Here is a 20,865-nt window from a genome sequence, read left to right as displayed (position 1 = left end):
AAAAAAGAAATGAATTCCTTGCAAACAACACAAGACTGTTTTCATGGCATTTAATAAATTTGAGCTTGATCAATGTGGTGATTGCGGTAAAATTATAAAATATATTCAGTTCTCAATGATCAACTAAGGTATGATTAAATTGATCTGTATGTTTTCTTTTGTGAAAGGAGATGATAGTATTTCTCACCCTATTTCAAATCAGGGAAAACTTTAATGAAAATTTTTTTTATGTTTTTAATCTTTTTTGGATTTATGCACGTATTTTAGACTATTTATTCAAAATGAATTCAATAATAAAAGATATTTATAAAAATATTTTAAACGTACTATAATATTTCTAGAAAAGAAAAAATTCAAGATTAATTATAAATTTGATTTATGTATGTATATTTTGATATATTAATCATTTGCAAGAATCTCCAAAAAATATTTTTTTTTATTTTATTTCTTTGGAAATTAATAAGTGTAATATATTTTATATTTGTATTATTGAAAGTGATTATTTTTTATAATAAAAATAGTATTTTTATTTTTAAACATCGTATAACATCCGCCTGCGAAACATGAGAAGAAGACTAGTATATATATATATATATATATATATATATATATATATATATATATATATATATATATATATTTGGAAATATATATATATATAATACTTGATGAAACCCAAATTATGGCGACCACTTGTAAACTGATTTCACATGCCGTTAGGTTAAAACAACAATTTCTGAAGTGATAATAATAATATTTAACATGAATATAAATAAATAATATGGTATATAAATATTAAGGGATTTTACTATTTTAGTTTAATTGTAACAGTGTCACAGTTAAGTATCATCATGATTCTAACAAATGATTATATATGTCTTTATACATGATTGATTGATTGATTGATTATAAAAATAAAAATATTGTTTTAGTTTTTCAATATGTTAGTTATTAATTAATGCAATTGTTAATATTTTTAAATGATAAATTGTTGTTTGTTTTATAAAAAGAAATTTTCAAATATATATAAACCCAACCGAACACAACAACTACGCTTAATGAATTCTATATTCCTAAACTCTAAATCAAAAACACATCTCTCTCAAGTCTGACTAAAAGCAGCATAATTCATACGGTTGTGAAGTCCGTTGGCTGGCAACTTCTCCTGATAGGTATTATCATGGATGGGTTACGGCTTGAATTTTGCAATATCCATATCCAATTTTACAATAAAAAATAATATTTCGGATAGCCACCCGTCTTAAATTGAATTAAATTCAAGTCATATTGAAATAATATATATGTATATAATCAATAAAAAGAGCTTACTTTTCACATAAAAAGAGAATAAAATTAATCAGATCAGGCTCGAGTTTAGTTCGAGTCGAATTTATAGATATTTGTACCACTCTATTTATAAATTGATGAAGTTTTATTGGGTACTCAGATCGGGTTGAAATGAGTATCCCTATCCCCCGGTTCCATAGAAGTTAATCAAACAATTCAATCTGGGTCAATGCTCGGGCTGATTCACTTGCAAATTTTGCCGAGAGTTTTTTTCTTAGGATTCATAATCTCACGTCCCTTTTTGCACAGTAGTTATCTTGTTGGGTTTTTTGAACTTTACTCTTCCTTATATACATAAAAAAAAACTTTCGCATTACAACAGAATTAGCAAAAAAAATCTATTCGGAGCTGCACGATACATAAAAATTCAGGAAGTCGCTAGAGAAATTTCTAAAACAATTGCTAATTAACATGTTGATGGCACAAACTTTTAAAGAAAATCTAATTTGTTCATAAAAATTTAATTAAAGTATCTAATAGTCAACTTTGGGTGCCTTCAAAAGCTCACTTGCAAAACCCTAAACTTCCGTGAGAATGGTCTGACTTGTGGCCAGCCTTGGACGGAAATTTGGTTTTGGCTTTTGGTCTGGGAAGGCAGAGCAATGTTGTGGATGGGTAGAAGATTTGGTTCAATTTGAGCCTACTTTGGATTCAACGTGGAAGCTAAGGACTTATTATGCCTTGTAAAAACTGAAAACCAACTAAAATTCATGTTGAAGTTGTTTTATTGAAAGATTGGGTTTTTCTTTTTCAATTCTTTACAAAGAGAGTTAATATAACCAACTAAAATTCATGATGAAGTTGTTTTATTGAAAGATTGGGTTTTTCCTTTTCAATTCTTTACAAAGACAGTTAGTATAAATAAATATTATTAATGATGTTGAGTGTCACTTAATTAACGGTGAATTCAACCGTTATTAAAGTGTTAAAAAGGTATTCCTGTGCCATTGAAACATTTTCATTCTAGCACCTGGAAAGATATTGTTTGCAGTTTGTCTTCTTTCTTCTCATACTGCCTAGCGTATTGGTAATGGGCAGCATATTAGTTTGTGGTATGATTGTTGGTGAAGAGCATTTTCGTGTTGCTTCTATTATAGTTTATGGTGTTTGGGATTTTTCAAGTTTGCATACTTTGATTCAGGATCATATTCGCCTGCTCATTCAGTCTATCCCAGTTTTGTCTTTTGTTTCTCTTGCTGATTCTATGATTTGGAGTTTTTCTCCTAATGGTGGTTTTATGGTTAAAGTTGCTTATGCTGCTCTACTTCATGAAGAGTTTTCTTCGGTTTCTTCCAATGTGGTCTTATGCTTGGATTTAGAAAATTGATGGGTTACCAAAGTTGAAGCATTTTGTTTGGCTAATTGCTCATAGACGCCTCCGCACTAATGTTTTGTGTTTTGCTCGCGGCTTAGTTGCTGAGGATTTGTATGGTATTTGTCATGGTGGTTGTGAAACTTGTTATATTTATTACGGGATTGTTCTTTCATTCGACCTTGGTGTTATTTTTACAGGTGCATAAGGATTTCTTTGTTATTGATGATGGGATCTTATGGCTCTGTTCTAACTTGGACTGTCTGTCTGTTGGACCTTTTAGCTTACAGTAGAAGCATTGATTTTTAGCCAGTCTTTTGGTGGTATTGGAAGGCTTGCAATTTGAGGTTCTTTACGAATGAGACTATGACTTTGCCTCGGTTGACTAGCTATGTTTTTAAAGTGTCTATGGACACTTTGGCTTCGATTAATTCGATCTTGTCCAAAAAGTTGCTACAAGTCGTGTTCTTGTTGCTTGGATTCCACCTCCTGAGGGTTGGGTGAAACCTAATTATGATGGTAGTAGTTTGATAACCTTGGGTTGGTGGTGGCCTATTTCGAAAGCATCTGGGCAGGTCGTTTACAAAAAGAAATAAACTTTGTAAACGTGCAAGAATAATAGTATGATTTGGATTCATTATCTAACTTTTTTTTATGCATTGATTATATAACTTCTCTTTCTTTTTTTTTTTTTTTTTTTTTGTTTAATTCCTATGTCCATGGTATCCATAAATTTACAGTTATTTTTATTAATTTTTCTAATAGGACAATTGATTTTGTTTTTATTAATTAAAATTTCCCAATAATAGGAAAGAGGAGAATTATAATTTCTTTTTTTAAGTAATTTTTATCACACAAGAAGGAAAAAAATACTATTACCTATGTCCCAAAATATAAATCGTCTTTAGGTATTATTTTGTTTCAAAATACAATACGTTTTGAGTATTTTAAGGAATAATAAATGACTCTTTTTCAATATTAACCTTATTTACATTATATATAATAACTACATTCACAAATCATTCTTGATTTTGATATAAAAGTAATTTAATTAAATTATCATTAATTTTATTATAATTTAAAAAAAATAATAAATTTCTTAAGCCGTAATTTAAAAATATTAAACTATTTATATTTTGAAAATATTAAATAAGGAGACACAAATCCAGATTTTGCTGTAATCCTCCAAAAAGACTTATTTTATGATCAACGAACGCGCAATGCCAAGAAACAGACAGAAAGGAAAGGAACATAACATAATGTGCAAGTAAAATAACTGGACCCAAATGGAAAGCAGTGAAAATGGGACCAGAAGTTTAAAAAGCCAATCCACAGTTCTCATTGTAGCCAGCCTTGCAGGAGGCTTATTTTACCTAATTCAACATTCGTTCAAGTGGGTCCTTGCTTCATGTGCTATTGGCTTAACTAGCTTAAAAGGCTAAAACTTTTCTAAACAAATTAATTTTTAATTCTTTAATTATGTACTTTTAAAAATTAATTCAATAATTCTTCTAATTATTATTTCATTAAAATTTTCATTCAATAGTCTTAAAATGTTAAGGGGTGTCTTGTTGTCAGAAACTCACGGGAAAATAAATTGAGAAAGTTGAATTCTGATATTTGGTTGATGCTTTCTCAGAAAAGAAAATTGAATTTCTGAACATGTAATCTCTATTTCTACTTTTCCACATAAATAAAGAAGTACTTTTATGTTTCAAATGATGGAAAAATTAAATTCTTATATATAATAAGACATTTATTTTATAATAACATTTACAATTATAAATTAGATTAATACTTGGAATATAAACCATGGATTTGAAAATATTTAAATGACTTTCTACCTTTGAAGCAAGTTATATTTATTATTATTATTATTGAGATTTAAAGAGACACATCAATTACTTTTTAATGAACAAATGAAGAATAAATTTATAGAAATCAATTAAAAATTTAATACCTATTTATATAATTTTTTTATTGTACATTCATTTAAATTATTTTAAATATTAATTTTATGCATCTAATAAAAATTTTAATTAATTAAACTATTTAAATAGTTCAAAATATCAATTCTTAATGTGAAACTAATTTTACTTGCAGTTCATAAAAAAGAGTTGTATAATTCTAAAATTTCAATTATCAACTTTCTAAATCTCTCTTTATATATACATATTTCTATTTCTATATTTTTGTTTAATCTATATGTTCTGTTAAAGTCCTAATTTTATGGTATTTACATCGAATTTTCCAATCATATAATTTAAAGTGAAATTGGTTATTTATATTTTCATATATTATTATATAATTATAGTGCATTTCATAATCTCACTTTTAATATTGTATATGATTTTTTTAATAAAGAATAAATTTAGAATTATATATGTAGTTCCAAAGATAAAGAAAAGTTACTCTAAAAAAATAAAAGAAAAAGTAATAACATAAAAGATTATTTTGTTTTAACAAAAAAGAAAAAAAAAATCAATGGCCTAACTGTTAGTTTATATGTTGAACTGTAATTTAAATAGAATTCTGTATCGATATATTTTTTAACATCTGTATATTAGTAAAAGCTGAAAGTGAAAAGGATATGTGTTTGATGATTAAGTAGAAGCATTGTTTTATAGTGGAAATTTAGGGGTAGTTTGTTATTATTTTTTGTTTTTTGTTTTTCATTCTTGAAAAAAAAAAAAACTATTTTATTGATTGATTTTTAATTTTTGAAAATTATTCTTTTTTTTAATTTTTCTATAAACATTTTTATATACAAAATCAACTCATATATATAAAAGAGATAAAAAAAGAGGATACGATAATAAAATATTTAAAAGGATATCATTTTTCATTTAAATATAAAAAATTTATCTAAAAGAAGAGACGTTCAGGAAAGGGATTTGTAGAAGAGAGACTTGTAAGAGAAAGAGAAAGAAGAGAGAAGCGTATCAAAAAAAAATTGCGTAAACTATAATTTGTAGTTTCATAAAACACTTTTTTTATTTTTTTTAAACGATTTTGAAAAAAGTTAAAAAGTAAATTTAAACACTTTTACAACCAACATATTTCTTTTTTTTTTAACTAAAATTTTACGAAACCTATAAATCACGACAGTAACAAACATGACCCTAGTTATTGAGATTGCTTTTTATTATAGGAAAATCAAAATTTTACAAATATATATCTGTAAGACAATTGTTTTGAACAAAACAATTTGATTATATTTGTAAGAGATCCCCTCATCTGATGCCAATTTGAATATTAATCAACATTAAACCGAACCACTTATTAGGTTCGGTTTTGATTAGGACCGACTAATGCACATTCCTATTATAATTCTTCCAATGGAATTAAAAAAGAAGAAGAAAAGCAAAGCATTAAAAGTATTCTCTGTCCTGTAAATGGGTTCCTGATGTACCATCTGATATGTTTAAAATATTGTATTCGAAGTTTGTTTGAATCGCAACATTGCCTTGTGCAAATTGCAGATTTGTAACATATCCTACATCCACAGAAACTCATCTGATGGTCAAAAAAAAAAAAGAAAGCACAAAAGATAGCATGTCTAGAAGTGAATGCAAATATTAAAAAATGAAAAGATTAACATTTGCAAGATTTAAATAACTTTTTAACAATGATTTCAAGTTTTCAGTATTTACCATTCTCTCTTTTTGAAACTTAATTGTATATTTATGATTGTCCTGGAAGTGACCTTTTCCTAGTTTTCTCACAGAAAAATAACCCAATTCTGCTTGTGGAAAACTACAGTGTATCCTGAACTGGGGTAGGCATTTCATGGATGATAACGTCAAGTTGCCCTACATAAAATGATAATGCTTATTCTAGTACCACAGCGGAATTCCATTTTTAAAAGATTTTGTAAATTGTCTCAATTTTAATACTTAGAGAGTGATTGCCTCTTGGCAGTTAATGCTTCAAGTAAGGATGTTTGTGATTTTTCTTATATTGAAAATTTGATCGCAGATTGTAGGATGCTTATTTCGAGTATTACTCTTATAGATGTTAAGTTTATTAAGAAATCAGTGAATCAGGTTCCTCATACGATATCGTTGAAGTGAGGTATTGTCCCTCCAATTTTAATTGATGATGTTCTTCGGTTTGATATTAATGATAATACATAAAGCATTTGATCTTGTCAAAAAAGTAATAATAATAATAAAATATTTATAAAATGGATTCCACTTAATCCATCCAAATTCAACTTGTGAACACAGATTTTATTCAAAGGTAAGTTTGCAGCAACCTCATGAAGCCCTGAACTAGAAAATTCTCTTACGTCAGTATATGGTCCATCCAGTGCACAAGGCAATAAGGTCGCACAAGGCAGTAAGGTCTCACCAAACACAATCTTCCAAGAAAAGATTATTTTTCACATCCTGCAAATGGTCTCTAAACCAATCCAGAAATGGTCTCTAATACATGCAGTTGGTCCTCACTCCTCACTATGAGACATGCAAACCATACACGTCTCTGCATCCGCTCATTGTCAGTTAGCAACCCAGATAATGACCAGCTGCTTACTACATGTTCTGTAGCAATGGGGGGAAAGTTTTGAGCGTGCAAAATTGGGTTGGAATTTTTACTCAAAAAGGAAGCAGTAGTTGAAAGATTCTTGTCATGTCGTAAACAACTGCTTTTTGAAGTTACTCTGCACAGCTTACACATTATTATAGGAAAGGAATATGGGATCCTAAATTTTAAGCCTCTTAGATTCTCACTACACAATCTTAAAGGCAAAAAGAGAGAGATGACATTATTGCCCTCGTATAGGAACTTGAAATCTGAAAGGAGCTGCAAAATGCTTGGATGCATATGTATTATCCGCATACAAGTCTGCAAAAGTAGTGAAAATCTTAAAGAGAATTTTTTGAGAAATGTTAAAAAGTGAGAAAATTGGAAGGGTGAAAAGGAAATTACAGTCTCTGTTCAAAAAAGAAAAAGAAATTGCAGTGCTTTACAGAACAGCACCTTTTACCTGGAAATTAGATATCACAACTAGTCACTGATATTGACAAACAGATGTAGACAATAAGCCAACTTTAAAAAAACAAGAAAGGCAAGTTCCATTTCAGCAACAGCTTAGAAGAAAAACAACCTTTTTAATGTCACACTCCTCAAAAAGCTGAAATGGGTTCCTCTTTGTTAATCCCATTCAAATTTCAACATCATATGAAGTCCAGTAACAAATTAATATGTTAGGCTAATCACACTCGCTAAATTTACAGAAAATCTTTATGCCTGTGCATGGAGCTCAGTTATAGCAACATCAACTGATTCTAGTAGTGCTGTCATTGCATCTGTCGGAGGAGTTTTGGGAAGTGCTTGTAAGTGCTGGGTATAGTGGAACTCAATCTGCAAGCGGTGATGAAGAGGCGTTGATGCTAGTAAACCTTTCTTAATATCTGCTTGCAATTCCCGGATTGGAATTGCAGCCAAGAAACTCTTTATATATTCCTTGCAAGAGTCCTTACCTCGGCAGAACACCTCCCCCTCTTCGTCATCACTCTTCATCGGTTCCTCATTTTTGATTACTAGTGCCTCTGATGTAGAAGCCTCCTCCTTTGGATTCACCTGCTGATTCTTAGGTTCAGCAGCAGTTGCCACAATATGTTGATCAGCAATCGTTTTCTCATCAGATGGCTGAGGAACATTTGGCAATTTGCGAATTATTGTGTTACTATCAAATTTCAAAATGTAGGCTTGATTGCATCCTTCGTACAGCCTCTCGCCTAATGTGTCAATGATGTAGTAAGCTTCTGGTTCAACTTTGAGAATGAAAAAATGATCGTTCCAACTAACAATGTAGACCTGAGATTCATCGTTGCTTGGACGTTCTGATCCAGTGCCACTAATCTCATCCCAAATGTTATCAAAAGACATGGCACCCTGCAAAAAGTCAAATCTTCCCTCGTCCATCCCATCTGGATGGAAAAATCCAATAAAGGACTTGCCAGGAACAACAGAAAGAGAGCGTATTTTGGCTTGGAGGACTGTTTCCAGGTCAAAATGCTTGTCAGGGAATTGCTCCCTGTAGGTCTCATTCTCACAGAGGTTCCTCCATTCAAGTGATCCTTCTCTGATCAGACTATCAAATTGGGATTTGATTGGCATGACATTTTGATTGTTCTGAAACCAATCGGCAATAACAGCAACAAGAGCTGTGCATGCACTTTCACCTGCTGCTTGTTCACTTCGCTGATCAATTGAAGCAAAGAAGACGTCTGTTTGAAGCTTCATGTGTCCATCACGGCTTATTATTTCTTTGTGTTCCCAACTGCCTATGGCAAAATTGTCATCTCCAAAATCAGAAACTGATGACCGATTTGCAGACAAATCCTCCTCTGCTTTGTGAGACTGCAAAATAGTTAACAGCATTTAGAGCTGGAACTTATTCTAATTGGATGCAAGGATTTAACAATCCAAAAGGCCAAGGAATAACTAATCATAATAATGACCTAATTTACATTCCAAGATGCCCAATGAGATTCACTTTTTTTTTTTCAAACAAAATAAGTACAACTAAAACCATAAAAGATATTATTAAATTAAAATATGAAAAACAAGACATGAATAACACTTCTTACCCCAAGAGCACCAGCATCATCCGAACTAAGTTGCCGACGATCGAAGTCAATATCATCCCCACCTTCTTCTCCATAAGCTTTTTTCAACAATGGTTCTCCTTTGGCCTTAGGAGACCTAAAGCTCAATTTCCTCTTCCTCCAAGACAGTATGGTGCGCTTTGAGCTTTGCAACAGAGATGGTTCAGAGGATTCATCAGTCTGTGAACAACCCACATCTGACTTGCGATTGCTGTAGTAAACCCAATCCTCATATTCACCATTTTTTTTTATATCAGAGTAAAATGACCCACCAGCGCAATTTGCATAAGCCAGTGTCCCATAACTGAATGACTTCCTAACGCTACAATCCTCTTTAAGGTCATCTGATTCTCCTCCTTCAAAATCATCGATTGAGTCCGAGTCAAATGGATAGTTATATTCACCATCCTCACTTCTTGCAGAGCACCTTCCTTCACTTCCCTCTTCCTCACGGCAAGCCTTTTTTGCTTTTCTAGTAGACACATACTCCGTAAAAATTTTAACCTTCCTAAGGCCAGCTTTAATTGCAGAGAGCTCATCCTTTTCAGTTGACACAGTTTCTCCTGATTGAGGTGGTGATGAGACAGGAACTATCGCTCTCTGTTCCAGCTCTGAGGTTTCAGGAGCCGTTCTCAATTCCAATAAGCTTAGTGATATCTGCATGGTTGATACAAAAACTACTAAGAAAGTGCAAATTCTGTGAAAGGGAAATGTAATCAGCATTCCAACAGAACAAAAGCTACAGGCACTGGACCTCATAATAAAAGGTACAAACTTTTAAGCTTAACCAAAACAATGAGTGGTGAATGGATACATACACAGAGCAATGGACGAGTCTCAGCAGCACCAGTAGGGAGCAAGAGGGGGAGGCTTAATTCCAACTCTTTTTGTTCGGCAGTAGTAGCAAATTCAGCAAGGTTCAGCAATGCAGTACCAACAGCAGGAACCTTGTTTTTTGGCCCTCGGTTCACACCCTGAATCAGAAAGAATCAGCTAAGTTCTCCCAGAAAAGGTTTTGCTATTTTGGCAGCAACCAAAAAAAAAAAAGGTTCAAAGTACATAAACTTCAAGGACTCATCACAAAAATATAAATACAATGCAACATAGAAATGAATTCCAGAAACCAGACCAGAATTAAGAACCTCTAATCAAGAACAATAAAGAATATAACCCAAATAACAGAATGAATTCCAGATCCAACCAACCAAGCGACAATAAGTCCAACCCAAAAAAAGCCCCCAAAACAGCAAAACCAATTGATCATCATGTCATAAAGTTTTGCATTACATGGATTCAATTTCTAATCTTCAACAATAAACAGGAAGATAAAACTATCTGTCGAACTAAATCCAAAAGGATAATAGTTCCAAGGCTTTACAAAGTCAATTGAGGAAAAATAATTCTACTAAATCCAAATTTTATAAATTAAGAATCATTCATCCATTCAAATTCAATAGAAAATATAATCACCAAAGAAATCGATAACTACAGAATCAAACACCAAATTCTTCAATCAAAATCCAAAAGGAAAAAAAAATTAAACCCAAATATTTATATATTTCCCATAGTTCATGAAAATAATAAAAACAGAACCAAACATCTTTTGTAGTTTGGAAAGAAAAATAAATAAAAGTAGTAAAAAATGAAAAAGAAAGTACTAAACTCACATTGAAGACGGTAAAAGCGATCTCCCAAGGGTGAAACACATTCTCCTTCTGAGGCGATAAAGTACACAGACTCTGAAACTCCTCATCCCATTCAACGACCCCGTTTTCTTCACCGGCAAACTCCACTTCTTTCGTGAAATTCCTCTTCACCGTCCGCCTTAACGAACTAAACGCAAATTTAGGACCTTTCCATCGAATCTCGACGGTTAATTTGTCAGACTTGTTTTCCTTGTCTTCTCCTCCACTCTCCCGCACCAGATCCCACCCTTCCATCCTTCGAACCACTAGCCTTACCTCGTACTTCCGAGGACCCAACAGCGGCCATGGCCGCCATCTCATCATCTTTACCACCATGCCTCAAAATCTTCAAATAAACAAAAAAATGCACAAATTACTAACCTCAAAATCTCCGAATCCTAAATAATTCCAAAAATCTCCAAAATTGGAGTTTTTTTTCGTCTATCTCAGTCCACTTGACACAGGCTAATGAAGAATGAAAAACCCAAATCAAAACCAAAAACAAAATCAGTAATTCACCGCTTGTTTCTCGGGATTTTAGAGAGAGTATGCCGTTATCTGTGGAATGTATTTTTAAAGAAATAAATGAGCTATACTCTGAGAGAGAGAGCGAGAGAAAAAATAGAAGGGAGGGTCTTTATCTAGGAGACAAAAGACTACAGTGCGCGATATGGGGTTAGAGAAAACTAAAAAGAAAGTTAAGAAGTTAACTAGGGTTAAAAGGTAACCGGGGTGGTGGTGGTGGAGGTGGTGGCCGTGGCTGTGGCAGTGGTTGCGGTGGCAGAGAGAGAGAGAGTAGGGTTTGAGTTTGAAGGTATTCCGAATGTAACGGCGTATCCAACAGCTACTTAGTTGACTTTGATTTTAGTCTTTATTTTATCCATTTCCTATTGTTGGATGATTTATTTTTTTATTTTTGGAATTGGACGGATAAACAAAATATTAGGATTTTAGGATCATATTAGGGAGTTAAATTTTGAAATTTTAGAAAGATTTTTATGATTCTTTCCTTAGAAGCACAATCACTTACCAGAATTTAAAATTTTACAAAAATCGCTTTCCGAAATAAAATTAATTTTAGAAAAATTGAATTATTATTTGTTGGATAAAAAAACAAATTTTACTGTAGAACAATATGAAAATAATATGTTGGATAATATATTACATTAATAATCTTAGCTTAAATAATTTCTTTTAATAAAAATACTTGCATTTTATAAATTACTCAAATCATAATGAAGATCATCAATAAAAAATGATAAATAATTTATACTACCTCAGTCTCATTTTGTTTGTTTGTTATTATTTTTTAAATGCCCTAAAATGTTTGTAAGGTTTCTAAATTTATACGTGTAAACAATCATTTTTCTTATAATAACATTTATGATCTTTCGCTAAATAAATGACTTTTATTAATATTTTAATAAATTAATAGTAAAAAATGGTAAAATAATTTTTATTGACTAAATTCTTAATATGCGTGTTTTATCAAACCATGCAAATAAAATGGAACAGAGGAAATATTTACTTAAGTTATAATAAGAAAATTGTAAATAAATATAAATAATATGTAAAATTCTCATATTAACTAAAAATGTCAAAATCTTAAAGGAAAACAATTTAAAAATTGTTTTCAAAATTTTAGTTAAATTTTGAAAAATTAAAAAATTATTTTCTAATTTTTCAAGTAGAAATCTGACTTATTTGAATACAAAACTTTATTTCTCAGTTTTCTTGAAAATTTTTTCTAAAGAACTACTCTAATTTTCTATAAATAAACACACCCTAAAAAGAAAAATATTCTAGAAAACTATTCCGGCTTTCAAAAAATAAAATGCTTCAAAGTGATATTTATGTCTGGTTGAAGCACTAAATCTTTTTTTTTTTTTTTAAATCAGTAAAATGAACAGGGGTGAGTATTCTAAACAGAATTAGTTCCATCTCAAGGGGTGAGAATCCTAAACAGATTTAGTTCCATTTCGATCTATCTAAATATACTTTTACGGTCATTGAATTTTGAACCAAATAATATAAAAATTGATCCAAACTGAATTAATTTAATTAGATTTGGTTTGATTTAGATTCAGTTATTTCAAATTAAATTAGATATTTTAAACTTAAAAATAAATATGATTAATTATATATATTAACCGATCAAAATTGAGAACCAAACAATTTTAGGTATCTAAACTAATTGGTAGTCAAAATTTTAAAATAATTATTCAAATTCGACTGAAATGAACTAATTTGATTTAATTATTGACTAGATACAGAGAATTGTCATTTATTGCTCCCCTTGTCTCAAAAAGATATTTCATCTTTTTTTTTCAGTTTGATCCAAAATATAGTCTATTTTTCCTTTTGCATTATAATTTATCTTTAAATTGTATATTACACCTTTATTAAATTTTATTTTATTTCCAATAACCCTCATTAATTCTTATTTATTATTCCAATATAATAATTATTGTATTATTTAAGATGAACATAATAGAAAAGTTATATGAATAAATGTCTTTTTAACTATAATAATCGATATTTTTTAATTTGTATGAAATAGAAAGTGGATTGAGACGGATGAAGTATTAGTATGGAAGAAAACTTTAATATAATTAAGCATAGACCATTGTGCCTCCAAACATCTAAACCTAAATCAACAGTATTGTTAAATAAAAAAAATTAAGTAAAACAGTAACATTAATGTGAAACCAAACCAAATCAACATCTAATGCTCCTCTTAGCCAAACCAACAGCAAAAGCTCTAGTCTTTGGACTATTAACATCTAGCCATTGGTCATTTTCAACCACTCATTAAAATTAACAATTAATCCAAATAAATCCTCAACTTTTTTTTTATTCAATAAAATTTAGTAGAGAGTTGTTATAATGTGAAATTGATTTTCTAAATTATAATAAAAAATAATTACTAGTATTTCATAATTTCAAAAATTGCATTGGTTAACTTCGAAGTATGTAATCAATCCATTTGACATCATTTAATGAAAAGAAAGAAAGTAAGACAGAAATAGTAAATAGTAAATGGTAATGATGACGAATGGGATTAAAAAGTGAAAGTGACAAATGGTGAGGGTTAGGTTTGTTGGAAACATAACAAAAAGGGTATTTTTGACAAATGCTATTTGCTTAGTTAGACTTGAGTATAGTATTTTTCATAATGACCTGGACAAGATTTTGTTTGGTAAATGACAAAATTAAAGTTTTTATCTTCTGCTTAACGCAAATTCTTTGTTTGGTAATTATTTTTATTCAAGGATCATGTTAATTCCCAATTTGTTAAATGAATTTATTATTATTTTTATTTTAAAATATGCTTATATTATTCTTCAAATTATTATTAATTATAGGCAAATAAGATTTGATAATGTTATTTTTGCAAATGAATATTACTTATAGTTTATTTATTTATTGGAGACTAAATGAATTGAAATAGTGGCATATTAGTAAATATTTGTATTTTTAAAAATAATTTATTAAGCCATTGCACGCAGAGTATGTGGTTTTTGTCAAATTAATATATTTGTGTAGTTTTAACATTAATATTAATATTAATATTTTGTTGACCAATTTTGAGAAAAAGTCAACAGTATTAATTATTCTGGAAGGAAGAAAAAAAGCTGAATTCTTTGAATCTACTTCAAGAAATCTTAATGTTGTTATGGATAAAAATTGGCTATTAATAGTGTTTAATGATTCCTAATTTCAGCCATCATAACTTATTTGGTGAACAAATTATTTTATTTTTGCCTTTATTTTTTAAATTTTTCGTGTTATTTTTGCCCATTCTACTAAATTTAGTTGAATTTTATATTCTACTCATGCATTTGTCACCAACCATCAAAAACTTCATGTTGTTGGCTGTATTATGTGTAAGTATCTATTATAGTCGTGTTTAACTATAAATTTTTAATTAATTTTTAGTATTTTGACCGGTCAAAATTTTGATATTGTTTGATAATATAATGTTTTAAATAGTTGTTAGAAATTAGAATAACGTTTTATGAAATAATGTGTAATTTTTAGCGTTTTATAAAAAGCTACTAAAATAACTATTAAAACAAACAATTAATTTTACAATCCTGTATTAGGGTGTTAGGATTTCTTTTTAATTAGTATTAATTATTACCTATTAGGCTTATATTTGTTTTTAATGGTTACAACTCAATATTCATCTTTAACCAGTTATTAACCAAATAATTAGAAGAGGGAAGTAAAAAAAATTAAAAAACAGATTGCAACTTTTTTTTTTTTTTTTTTGTCATTAGTTATTATATATAATAATTATTATACACTCTTCACTATTTACAGTAGTTATAACAGTCTCAACTCATCAAGGGCCGTAAAATCCATTATCAAGCCCGTTAAAAAGCATTACAACCGATAAAGGGAATAATACAAATTATATTTAAATCATTACATAGATAAGAATTGAACCTGAGACCTCTAAAAACATCTTTAAATTTATGTCATATCTTAATTCAGCGTTGTTCTAGTTTAAAGTTAAAAGTTAGATTCTTATTTTTTAGAAAAAAATCAAATTAAAAATTTCATTAAGATGAAACCATATGCATAAATGGATTATTAAGTCAATTTCATCGTCATTTTCATTTCTACCAGTAATGAGAGGGATTAATCACAAAAAGAACTGATTAAAAAGTCAGCTGGTCCACTTAAATTAAATTTGTTCCCACATACAAATTCAGAAAGAGAATGACTTGCTGGTAACGGGCCTTTGACTTGCACGTGCACCACATGTGAATCGTGTTGTATCCTGTGGATATTTTTGCTTCAAAAGTTGGGTAGGGATCGCTCATATAATAGGAGAAGATAAACCTCCTTTTGGGCAATTCCTTGTGTGAACATCATAAAGAGCTTAACACCCCATATGGGACTTAAGACTATTCCATTACCCAAGTTTTTCTTCATTACCAAACAATTTCCATGACAGCTTTTTTTGTTTTTCAGCTTTTGTAAGAAATTTGTTTTCCAAGGGTTGCCAAATAATGATTTCTTTCTATGTATAAATTATTTCGTGTTTGATACCAATAATTTATGTTTTGATCAAATTAGGAAAGTGATTACTAAATGAGAAAATAATTCAAGTAAATAATATTCAGATCTGATATGAAAATCAAATTAACCTATTTAGTGAATTTTTTTAAAGTTTGATTACTGATGTGATAACTATATCTAATTAACCGAATTAATTTTTTAGTCCGAAACAGGTGATTTAGTTCAAAATATATGATTAAATCAAATCCATATTCATTTTTGTAATATTGGATTATCATGAAATTGCATTGAGTCAAACCCGCCGTTGGCTCCTAACCTTTTTATGGAGGACTAAATCATCATCATTGTTCCTTTTTTTTTTTTTTTTTTTTTTTGAGGGGAGACATTAGTTAGGTTGAGTTTCTGGGCATTACCTAACTTATTTATTTTACCATAAGCCAAATAAATAATTTAATATCTTTTTTTTACTATAAAGTTTAGTTTCTTTTTTATATTGTAAGAAAATTGTGTTTCATGAAAAAATCAATTTTGAGCAGTGAGAAACAAACAATTTGACCATTAAATTGTTAGTGCATGACGTGAATATCAACCTATTTGCTTCCAAAATAGTAATAAAGTTTCAAGAAACAAGACAACTGCTCGTTGGATTGGACCTAATGATAAAAACATAAATGACATGTTCTACCAATCTTTTTTACTTAAAAATCGATGTCATTCGAAGAATTTATAATTACAGAAAAGAAAAATAATATATATATATATATATATATATATATATATATATATATATATATATATGTGTGTGTGTGTGTGTGTGTGTGTGTCATGAAACCTATTTTGACAAGGTCTTGTTATTTAAATTTATATATCATTATCCCATACATATTATACACATAACAACTTGCAACCTATGACGGTATGCGACCATTTTATTTTGAGATTTATAATTATTTTTTGCTTTGCAAAAATCATATAAGATATTATATTTTTTTTATCACTTTTTAAAATTCAACAACTATGTATATCGATTTTAAAATTTCAAACCTCAATAGCAATTTCTCTTTAAAATATATTGCATTATGAAATTCTTTAGTTTGCAATTTTGCACTAACTATGTACCAACATCATTGAGTTATCAATTTTGAAAATAACGAAGAAAAAAAAATACATATATAAAATGTTAGAGTTAATGTCATCTCAAATTCTAATTAGGAAAGAAATCTTTGAAATTGTTAATGTTTTTTACTTGATATAAGTAATTAATTTGGTTAGGGTAGATGACTTTTACCATGATTTTTTAGCTTGATTCCTTCTAGTTTGGATAGAGCTATGTTAGAAAGATTTTAGAATATTAGGTTGCAGAATATAATTAATCGAATTTCTAATTTTAGAAAATAATTTATTGTCAATTATAAATCTCTATATTATAGTGAAATTATCTTATCATTTTGATTAATCAACATGGATTAGACTTACCCAAATAATGTCAATGAGCTCACCATACACTCAACCAATAAAATTTTTTTTTTTTAAAAAAAAATTATTCATATTTTTTTTTTCCTTCGTCACACGTATCATTATTTTAGCAAAATGCCCATAGAGCAGGTCTAGACAAATTACTCATAGTAGACATGGATTATAAAGGCTGAACTGTGTTAATTTTTGTATTATTTTTATTTACTAATTTCTTCACATGATTTTTCAACCTTATATTTGCCTAACATAAACCAGCATTTTAAGAAACCTTTGCAAAAGTTTTTTTTTTTTTTAAATTTTTGCAAAAGTTATTAAATGTCATGTTAAGCTCTCAGATTTGAGGTGTAGTAAATTGTGAATTAATCCGTTCTTACGGTAAATTAGGAGTATATGTACTAGATTCAAGATAATCGTGTTAGGATAAAGATTACAAATCATATATTATCTGCTAGTTAGAATTTATTTCGGAGTCTAGTTGTATTATTTTAATATATTTTATTATGGTATGTTAATAGTAGACACTGATGTGTCTTCTTTCATCTTTTTAGAGTAATAGAACTGAATTTGATCATCCTGTCCTCTTACCCAAGACAATATTTTTGAGTGTCGTCTGTTTAAAGAGATAAATTCTCAGTCTTATTGCGATCGTCCTCTCTTGAATATCGCGTTCTAACAGAGTAATTGGTTTGTGGGAGCGGATGTGCGATCTTTTTCAGGGCAATCGTCTCCTTATTAGGGAGGGATGTCCTGTGTCTATACTTCTCTTCCTTAGGCGATCTACGCTGTCGGGCCTCATAAGTTTCGTCCAATTTTGTGTATTTGTGAGCTCGCATCATAAGTTTGGCGAAGGTTAGGGAAAGGTCTATACTTAAACTTTCAAACAGTTTGTTGTACCTTCAATTCTTTGCCATATCATTGACGGCCACCTCATCATTTAGGTTTGTTAGTCTGGTAAGTGGGATCGGTTCGCCGCTAAGGTGTGGAGCCTCCGGGATGCGCTTCAACACGATAGTGAACTGAGAATAAGCTTGGGCCAAGGCAGCCGCTATCTGGGGATCGGTAGCTGGCGAAGGGGCGAATGTGGATTGTTGGTTGGCCTCGCCATAAGTGTTGTCTTGACCTTCCGTGTTAAGGCATTCAGTGGAGTTTTTAGCCATATGAATTGATAAAAACTGTGGAATTTTTAGGGTTGGAGGTGTGTTTTACACCCACCGCACCAATTGTTAAGCTCTTAAAAATTTAAAGTGTAGTAAATTGTGAATTAATCCATTATTGGGATAAAAATCAACAATAATCTAAAATATTTTGAGGGAAGATGGTGATCAATCTTACCCAAGACCTTATATCCCGCACCACCTACACGCAATAATGTCCAGCTAGTTAGTTATTTATGAGTCTAATTTTATTATTTTAATACATTTTATTATTGTATGTTAAGATGTGGCAATAGCAATAACTATTTTTGAATTCTAACCACAAATTATAACCATAAACCAAAGAAAGGGACAAACAACAATTGACAAGTTACAAATAGTAGTAAGAATTTTCAAAATTTATTCTTAAAAAATAACTCATGAATATATAATGCAATTAAATGTATTAAATTTAAAAAGAAAAATCAAATTTAATCTCGACAGATATGTTATTAATATATAAATTTCAATCAAGAATACCCATTTTTGTCACCTACGCAAATAAGTTGCAATTTTCCTTTTAGGGGAAAAAGATTAAAATTAGCACATAAAAACCCTATGGAGTGTGTTGGCGTTGTAACCTCCATCACAATCACTATATATTTCAACAATATATTCCAATTAAGGATATCTATCCTTAATAGTATCATATTAATCAAAAAAAGATTCTAATTTTTATTTAAATTTCTAATTATTTTAATCAATTCATAAAAGAATTAATATTTCTAAAAAAGCAACAATGTGACAGCTGGATGTGATTCAGAATGGCCATGGAATCATCCCTTCCAATGTTTTGACCAATTCCTAATATATTATATTATTATTTTATAAAATATTTTCTGTTATAAGTAATTTTGTTACCTTCTCATTTCCCCCTGTCCTTTTCCTTTTGATACCCTCACCAATGAGTCCAAATGTGGAAATTCCAATTGCCATTTTGTCAATAAAGTGCAAGTGAGACCCTATCAAAGTTCTATTTGTATAGTGTTTTTTTTTTCCCCCTAATAAACAAATAAAAGCAAAAACCAACAACCAATTTCATAAAAATTAATTTTGTACCCTTTTCAAATTTAATGTAAGATTTAAGTATTAATAAATTCGATTTATTATAAACATAAATTTATAAGTTATTAGTTTAATAATTATATGAATAATATATTAAAAATAATTGTAAGTTATTTTAATATAATTTTAAGATTTAATGGTTTACAACCTCATTTTTATATGCCTTTAAAACCGGATAACCAAACTGAAAAATCAAATTGAACCTGTATTATTTTGGATCGATTCGGTTTGAGTTCCAGCTAAATTGGGTTTTCTTTGAAATGGTAAAAAATTATGTTTTTATGGATAAGTTCGGTTCACTTTTCTATGAATAAAACTCAATTATATTATTGGATTTGATTCTTCATGCCTATTTGGTTCGATTCAATTTTTGCTTTTTTAAAGTTCAGTTTTTTAGGGGTGACTGGGTTGATTTAAACTGAACTTTCACCTCTACTTATAAAAGTTCAATCTTGTAGTATTAATTAATAGAAAAAAGAAAAAAAAATAATAGTGGTATAGTCAAGCCCCACGTGGCACCACCATATTTTAATTAATTAACTAGCACTATCAACTTTTTTTAGATAAACAAAGTCCTAAACTTTTGATAATTAACTTTAAAATCAGGTGCACCTTTATGAAATATACAATGTGTGGCTGAGAGCCATGCTATTGGTTAGAGAAAAAAAAAATGATAATGACTTGAGATACAACCTTCAATTCAATTATAGTCAATGTTTTATATATATTTTTTAATTCGTTAAAAGATTTAACGGGTCACTTTGGATTATATAAAAAAAAAAATAATTCTCCTCTTGATTTATAAAATTAATAAAAATTATTTTAATTGAAAAAAATTAAACTTAAAATCTCTCACTGTTCATGTAATAAAAAATCAGATCACATAATTCAAACCGCCAAACTGATAATTTTATGCTATTAGTTAAATATTTTAATGTTAGCAAAAGAGTTTGTTATTCCTAATTTACATATGATTTTTGTTTTTTATTTTAAAAATGACTTGTTCTAAAATCAAAAGTGGCTTAAAATACCAAAATGCATAGACAACGTATTAGAAAGGGACAAAGTTGGAGGACAGCCACATACATGAAGAAGAATGCGATCCAACCAATATCCATATGCATATGCACTGTATCTGC

General features: G+C 29.4%; 1 protein-coding gene across 1 annotated transcript; it reads right to left on the bottom strand.

Annotated features, from left to right (window-relative positions):
* Positions 1-7,712: 7,712 nt before the first annotated feature.
* LOC105635789 (structural maintenance of chromosomes flexible hinge domain protein) lies at positions 7,713-11,795 on the bottom strand. The gene is made up of 4 exons (XM_012218894.3): positions 10,944-11,795; positions 10,095-10,250; positions 9,259-9,933; positions 7,713-9,028 (listed from the first exon to the last, which is right to left on the bottom strand). Exons 1-4 carry the CDS (start codon positions 11,295-11,297, stop codon positions 7,907-7,909), a joined length of 2,307 nt encoding a protein of 768 aa, XP_012074284.1. The 5' UTR covers positions 11,298-11,795; the 3' UTR covers positions 7,713-7,906.
* Positions 11,796-20,865: the final 9,070 nt, after the last annotated feature.

This window comes from Jatropha curcas, chromosome 2, assembly GCF_041381405.1.
Source record: "Jatropha curcas cultivar XTBG-Jc1 chromosome 2, XTBG_Jcur_1.0, whole genome shotgun sequence".
In the NCBI taxonomy this organism is placed as follows: domain Eukaryota; kingdom Viridiplantae; phylum Streptophyta; class Magnoliopsida; order Malpighiales; family Euphorbiaceae; genus Jatropha; species Jatropha curcas.
The sequence above is the reverse complement of the archived record's forward strand: the minus strand, read 5'-3'. Positions and strand labels throughout refer to the sequence as shown.